Source organism: Sinocyclocheilus anshuiensis, unplaced genomic scaffold, assembly GCF_001515605.1.
Source record: "Sinocyclocheilus anshuiensis isolate Anshui unplaced genomic scaffold, SAMN03320099.WGS_v1.1 scaffold417, whole genome shotgun sequence".
In the NCBI taxonomy this organism is placed as follows: domain Eukaryota; kingdom Metazoa; phylum Chordata; class Actinopteri; order Cypriniformes; family Cyprinidae; genus Sinocyclocheilus; species Sinocyclocheilus anshuiensis.
The window spans coordinates 213,930-222,009 of NW_015537953.1; the positions used below are offsets into that span (position 1 = coordinate 213,930).

Sequence of the window (8,080 nt, forward strand, 5' to 3'; positions counted from 1 at the left end):
CTCGCCATAACGATAGGAATAGAGATCGCTCTTACCACGGAAATGCACACTTCAAACAAAACAGTCAGTGAAGACGAAGAAGTGGATGACGTGTTCTCCTAGCGTCTATTTATACTATAGTCGCACCTGTAGTGATGTCATGGGCTGTCACCGGCCAACGTGTTGTTGGTGTTTTTTGAATGTATGCTTCAGACATGGGTCACGACGAGACATTCCCCATAGCGACCCCTAGAGGATGCATTTCGAAGTTCCCTTGAAAGGGAACCATAACCACTGTACCAGGCTGCCAGCCACTTAAGCTGTTAAAATTAATTTAGGATATTCACAGTATATAAAACATACTTTCTAATAAAAATATAGGACTAAATGCATCCTTTAAAGTCTTAAAAATAAAGGTTCTTTATTGGCATTTTTGGAACCCTAGGGGTCTGTCCATTGCACAAAAGGTTCTTTATAGTGGAAAAAGGTTCTTTAGATTATTAAAATGTTCTTCACAGTAAGGAAAAAAAAAAGGTTCTTTTAAGAACTGTTCACTGAAAGGCTCTTTGGGGAACCCAAAATTATTCTTCTGTGGCATTGTTGTGAACACCCCCTTTTGGAACCTTTATTTTAGAGTGTAGGTGACATTTTCAGTACCTTCACATGCAGGTAATTGATAATTAAGTAATTGAATATCCCATCCACCATCTTGACATGTTCTAGTGTCATCTGGTAGCTTGAAAAATATATCTTTACTTTTTCAAACAACTCTGTCTAAATATGAACTTATATACTAACCTATCACTGCAGATATGATCATTCCAAAAACAAAGTTTCTTCCACTTTCAATAGTGTAAAGACCATTTAGAATATCTTCAGGCAACTTACAGCGTTTGACTGATGATAAATCAGAAGCAAAAGATAAAATTCAAAGTTTTGAGAATTCAACCTTTGAAGGCCAAGGAAATTATTACATGATAAGTTACTCAGTTTACTTAAAATGCATACAATTAAGTTTAAAACATTTTTTTACCGCAGCACACTGACTATAAATTGTGTCTTGTATACCCACATGAACATTTTTCACCACGCCATTTAATCCATTTATTATCTCTACACTTGTCGATTATTTTTCTCGGAGAGACATAGCCATGTACGCAGTTGTATTCAAGTTTATCACTATCAGAATAATTGTTTTTCTTGGAATTTTCAGCAACTTCTGCATGCTCTATACCACAGGGATCTCAGAGCAACCTGTTAGACTATTACAAAATGACGTTGTTGCTGTCATTTTTGTTTGTAATTCATTTAGTTATTCATTTAATCACATTTACTATTAGAAAGATAAGGTCTGTGCACATGCACTATGTACCTTTCATCAGTCAGCATCTGTAGAAAGAGCGAGAGTGACTCAGAAAGTGCAAAGACTGTGTGTGAATGAGGAGTAACCTGTAAAGCCCATGCTGTGTAGCTCCAGGGGCCACTTGCATAAACAATCATTATGTTAAGACTGTGTCTTAAGAACTAGTTTGACCAAATATCAGTTAGCCAAGGGGTAATCAGTCTTACTTTTCAATTCAAATTAGACCAGTCTACCTTTTTACAACTGCCATTTCATATTAATTGAGGATATAGTGTAAAAAGAAACCAAACTCATTGTAACAGTTTGAATGTCAAGCTTTATTCTGAATCAGTGATGACTTTGTAACATAAGCAAGTAGATTGATGTATCAAGCGTGTTTGTATGTGTGTGTGTGTTAGTGTCTGAGTTGCTCCTGCATCAGCGTGTTTCTCCATCTTCATTCACATCTGAGGGATCATCAGATCTTAATACAGAAAATTATGATAAACGTAGAGTTGCATGCTGGTGGATGTTAATGTTGTTTTTAATATCAGTTTACATGCCAAAAGACGCTTATCTATTAAAAATTACAAGACATTTATTCCATTCAAATTTTGCACTGCAACATAAACTCTGCGAGCAGAAAATATATTATTGTAAATCAAATGTGGCTAGTAATGTCATTAAAACGTTTCATACCTCTGAGTTTCATTCAACGACACAGAACGTCTTGTCTATGTCGGCTTTTGAACTGAAAAAAAGCAAAACAACAACAACAAAAACAATTAATTTTCAATCAATCAATCAACGAAGAGTTACATTTCAAGTAGATATAGCTATTGACTAAACTTAGCAGATTAAAAAAGATAGCAGATATAGCTATTAACTAAACTAAATCTTCTTTCAGGACACAAAATGCTGAAGTTTAACCTGGAGTTGAAACTAGGGCTGGACAATATGGCCAAAATTTATATCACGATATATTTCTTAATTTTGGTCGATATAATATAATTCCGATATCGATATGAACACTATTAAAAAAGCCTCATAAAAACGGCCAAGAATGGCCACAACAGATGTCTGTACCTACAAACTTATGAAAAATTAATTTGCCAACTCTATGAAACCTACTCCTATAAAACTATATAATATTTTAGGAAAAAAATGGCGCAAATAAATAAATGTTCACCTTTTATTGGTATTTAGCCTTCATACAAACAAGAAATGTGAAATCATTGTCAAATAAATCTCAGACCCTCCTTATTAATATTAATATTAATATTAATATTTTTTACTTCAAACTATAGGCTAACATACCAGTCAATCAGATAAAAATGCCATCTAAACTATTCTGAAGACAGTCGGTTCCCTTCAGAGATACATTCATATAAAACACCCGCGACGCGTTTTGATTTTGAAACGTGCAGTGCTCATGTTTATTCAACGCCACAAATAAATCAATGTATGGGAAACACTGGTAATGTATATCGAAATATCGGAAATGTGTTTAAAAATCATATCACCTATTGAAAAAAATTATATCGCGATACATATTGATATTGAATTATTGTCCAGCCCTAGTTGAAACTGTTGCCTGGTTTATTTCAAACTAGCTTGAGAACAAATGGCACTTTTATTAACCTAAGAGCTTCTTTTACACATGAATAATTCAACAGAAATATACACTACTTTTAAAATCCAGCAGGATGCAACAAACTGATCAGAAGTCAGAGTAAAGACATTTTTAATGTTACAAGTGATTTCTGTTTCAAATAACCCTCAGGTTGTGTTGGGGTCATTTTGACCCGGAGAGGATTTTTTTTCTCCCGAAAATGTGAATGTTATCCCATTGGACTAAGATCAGGGCCGCTGCTGGCCAAATGGATGCCCTAAGCAAAATTGTATTGTTGTGCCCCCTCCCCCAAATATTATGGATGTAAAAAGCAAAAAAAAAAAAAAACCTACTATAGGGGTCAAAATAGAACTTTAATAAAATATAAATTGTAATTATATTGTATTATTTACAAATGACAATTGTAGCTTTAGACAGTTACCTATGGCTATTATTTTATTAATAGCCTACAGTTGTCGGATTGATTTTATAGTCTCAAGCGTTCAGAAATCACGCAAAAGAAAACTAAGCAGTTTTACTATGTTAAAACCATGGTTATTTTTTTTGTAAGGGTTGTGATGTCCACATGTTTTTGTTGAAGAAATTATTAAGGTTGTCGCATTTCTTTTGCAAAAAGGTGGCCAAAAATTAACGATTAAGTGGATATTTGAATTAAATGTTTGGTCAATATTAAAGGGGTCATATGATGCGATTTCAATTTTTCCTTTCTCTTTGGAGTGTTACAAGCTCTTGGTGCATAAAAAGATCTGTAAAGTTGCAAAGACTAAAGTCTCAAATCCAAAGAGATATTCTTTATAAAAGTTAAGAGTCAACCACACAGCAGCAGTTACCAGGCCTTTGGCTCCCTTTGCAAGCATATGTAATAATATGTAATATACATAAATTGTTAAAATACATAATGTAATACAAAGTAAACGGTGTTATTCAATTAAACCACTTAATTATTAATTAACCAATCATTATTGCCTCATTGTTTTATATAATGCATTTTAAGTAATTTTAAAGGCTGTTGTTGGTTTAGGTCTGATTTTATAACCACAAAAAAATATTATCTTAATACGTCTTTGTAAACTATTATTTGAAGTAACAAAACCATGGTTAATTTGTGGTTAGCCTACCATCCTTGGCTACAAGAACCATGATTTTTGGTTTTATTCGTAAAACCATGGCTAATTTTTGTAAGGGAACATGGACAGTCAGAGAGAATATTAGATGCGTTGTTGGTGGTTAAATTATCACCAACATTAAAACACGTTGTTAACGTCAACAGGCAAAAAAGATTCACAGGATTATGAATGTAGGCTACCTGAAAATGATACAGGGGCTTCATCTTTTTTTCTTTTTCTTTTCTCTGCTCCGGATCGCTGATGTCTTTTCACCGCATAGTTGTCCATCAATTATGATCCTTTGCATTCAGCCGCAGACGTGAGGTGCGAGCGTTTTTGTTTGTTTGTTTGTTTTTAATGAGGTCCCAGCGGTTGCGGATGTGGGAATGGCGCGTCACGTGTGCTTAGCCTACTGCGTTCACCGTAAAATGCTTTTTAAAAATAATTATATATGTTCATCTTTAGATTTTTATTTATGTATAGGATATGTTAATTTTAATATTAATATAGAACGAAAGTTTTTTTGGAGCAACTGGTATGGTGCCCCCCCTGGGAGTTGGTGCTCTACACAAACTGCGTACTCAGCTTATAGAGAGCGGCGGTACTGACTAAGATTTACTGATTTTATCCGCACAGGGCATAGTTACTTCCACTGCAAAAAAATGATTTATTTAATTTTTTATTTTATTCAACGTTACACTTGTGGTGTTCCCGGTCAAAAATGACCGGTCCACAAAAAATAATTTATACATTTCTGGTTATGCTATATTATCTCCAAATATTGGTATCAATCTTTTTATCAGCTTGTCTTCTTTCAATTAGGACTGGTTTTGTATATATATTTGGAACTGATTTATCGTAGGCCTCATTAATCTGAGCTTACATACCTCAGTTTTTTGAGTGAAAAAAGCATTATTTGTGGATAATTTTGTTAATATTAAATAAAATATGAAAAAATTGCACTGTTTATCACAACTAGTATACTCTTAACCAAGATATTTGTTTTGATAAGCTTATATCTTGTAATATGATAAATCGGTTCCAAAAATAAATAGTCCTAATTGAAAGAAAAATGTTGTTTTTCTGATGTTAAACCTAGGCTATGTTGTAAATAGTTTTAAAAAGTACTTTCAGTAATGTATAGAACAATTTGTTTTAATGTGTAAAAAAATTATTTACAAGACAAAAAAAAGAAACATAGAAGAATGTTTTGTGCAAAAAATTATAAGCTGCATTAAAAAAATTAACATTGTACATAATTACTTATTTTATTTACACATGTGAATATGCAAAATAAAAATACAAAATGTACAGAAAGTACTCAGGCTCATTTACAAATAAATTACACTATAAAAATGAAAAAAAAAAATGCATACAACTTATTCATTTAATTTTGAACTTACATCACAAAAAATTACAGAAATTAGGTTGCTTCATTGACAATGTGACATTTAAAAAAGTATATTGACAAATGTATTTATATAAATTTATATATTGGGAGTTTGCAAGATTTAATGTTAAATGTATTTTTTATAGGTTAATAATCACGGTCTGCACTCAGTTTGTGATATTCATGTATTATACTGTATTTCAGAGTAAACAGTACGGATGCAACAATACAGTTAGCCCACGGTTCAATAAATACCTCAGTTTTTAAAATTTTTACCACATTTTTTGGTTTAGTTCTTTTTTTGCTATTTTTAAATGCTATTTAAAAAAAGAAGTATTTTTATGGATTGGCCATTATTTAGTGCTATGAACACATGTAATGTGTGTTTCATTCACACTGGACGCCTGAGGGCACCCTCGCGCAGAAAATCCACATATACATTATAGAAGAAATAGAACTCAGGACGCTCCAGGAAATTCCTAATATGGACAAAAACAGCCAGCTATGGCTGTAACTGAATGAAAGAAGACAGAAACGCTTTGAATGATGACATTCAAAAAGAACATTAAGATAATAAACACTGTACTGCGACAATGTTTATCTGTGTTCTTAAAACCACCTCGAGTATTTTAATAATTAAGTAACGTTATATTTATAATCCACTGCTAATCGATTTAGCCGTTATTCCAGTGTAGAATTTATTTCTGCGTCATTCTGTGATAAGAAGCCACATCAGATCAAGAGGGAAATTATTTTAAATATTTGTCTGATGTTGTGCAGTAAAAGAATGTTATAATGTTCTTTTTTGTTGTTGGACAAAAGGTTTAGTCATTACAAGGGAAGATGCTCGGCGTGTGTTGCTTTTTCAGATGCAGGCGTTTACTCATCTCAGCGCGCAGACTCACGGACACACAAACAGAGCCAGCTTGGAGAGAAATAAAACGCATGGAAATTTAAAAGCAAAACCTAAAAAAACGCTCTGATTGGTTTAACTCTTCATCTTTTTTTGTTGCTTGTTTTGAATACTGCACGTGGACAGAGGCGTCACCAAGTTTTTTGCGTAGTTTGGAGTGACAAATCGTACCAGTGTACTTTGAGGTCAAAATGCGTATCCGCTACGCAAAATGCGTACAGGTTGGCAGGTCTGTGGTAGGGTGCGAAGTGTCCATCAGATGTGCACTTCATTTTCCTGGGAAACGGAGGGCGCATTTGAATCGTGCCGCGATGACGCAATCGGCCTTGGAATGCGGTCTTCGGAGGGTGCATCCAAAGCCACTAGAAGGCAAGCCTGCAGCCATTAGCCGAAAAAGCGTAACGGCTAAAGCTAACGCTTCTGGTCTGGCAGTGCTTCTGGTCTGGCAGTACGTGGGAAAGGAGACCAGAGGCCATTTTTTTGAATAGATGTCAATGGAGGAGAGGCTTCACTATGCTGAATAAACAGCTTTTTAGAAGAAATGGCTTATCATTTAATAAATCAACAGCCTATCTGCTAATCTTTAACATGTTTTACTCTAAACAATACTTTTGGATTGAACTATTTTTAGTTTAAAACGAAAAAAAATGCTGTTTTATAAGAGAAATCACTGACTTTTTTGTGACAGGTGGGATACAGCTTATGGCACTTCTCATTCATTCCTATGGTATCCAAAACGCCGATTGAGTGTCGCACAACTCTGAATGAAATTCAGTGACGTCAAGTTTGTAATGTTTGGTTATTACGGCACACGTGATCCAAGTTAGCCGTTACGCTTTCTCCAATAGTAAGTAATACAGACCCTCTCTTTTTTTTTAAATGGATGTCAATGGAGGAGAGGCTTCACAACGCTAAATAAACAGCTTTTTAGAGGAAACGGCTTATCATTTAATGAATCAACAGCTAGTGATGGGAAACCGAGGCTTTCTGAACCGTTTGAGGCTTTCATGAAATTGTGCCTCTGAGCCTCGGTATCAATCGTCCCATCACTATCGACAGCCTGTCTGCTAATCTTCAACATGTTTTACACTAAACAATACTTTGAACAATTTTTAGAGTTTACCACGAAAAAAAATGCTGTTTTATAAGAGAAGTCACTGACTTTTTGTGACAGGTGGGATTCAGCTTAAGGCACTTCTCATTCATTCCTATGGTATCTGTAAACGACAATTGAGTGTCGCACAACTCTGATTGAAATTCAATGACGTCAAGGCTGTAATGTTATTGGTTATTAAGGGATGTGATCCAAGTTAGCCGTTACGCTTTCTCCAATAGTAAGTAATACAGACCCTCTCATCTACTTATAGTAAGACAATCTCTGGTGCTACTTCAAGTCCAGCACACCTAATAACTAAAGCGCATTAGCATCAGTGGTTCGCCCGCTCAATCGCAGGTTACTGTCATTACCTTTAGATTTCTCATTCATTTCTATGGCTGTGTTCGAAATGCCATACTATCATACTATTCTTACTATTTCTGCAGTATCCAGTATGTATGCTGTACATAGTATGCAAATCTTCTGTATGCATCGAATACCCGGTTGGCCTACTATATTTGCCAGAATCTGCTATAACTCAAGTACACTGAAATCAGTACACTCTAAAAAATGCTGGGTTGTTTCAACCCAATGTTGGGTCCAATATGAACTAACCCAACT

The 8,080-nt window shown here is 34.5% G+C and overlaps 1 protein-coding gene across 3 annotated transcripts in view; it reads right to left on the bottom strand.

The window, feature by feature from the left end:
• Window positions 1-1,638: 1,638 nt before the first annotated feature.
• LOC107664657 (complement factor H-like) overlaps window positions 1,639-8,080 on the bottom strand; it is a 31,459-nt gene continuing 25,017 nt past the window's right edge. For all 3 annotated transcript variants that reach the window (XM_016455293.1, XM_016455302.1, XM_016455283.1), the window contains 2 exons: window positions 2,021-2,072; window positions 1,639-1,805 (listed from right to left, as the gene is read on the bottom strand). In XM_016455293.1, coding sequence (XP_016310779.1) covers window positions 2,056-2,072 — 17 coding nt within the window. In that variant the 3' untranslated portion in view covers window positions 1,639-1,805; window positions 2,021-2,055. The remainder of the gene's footprint in view (window positions 1,806-2,020; window positions 2,073-8,080) is intronic.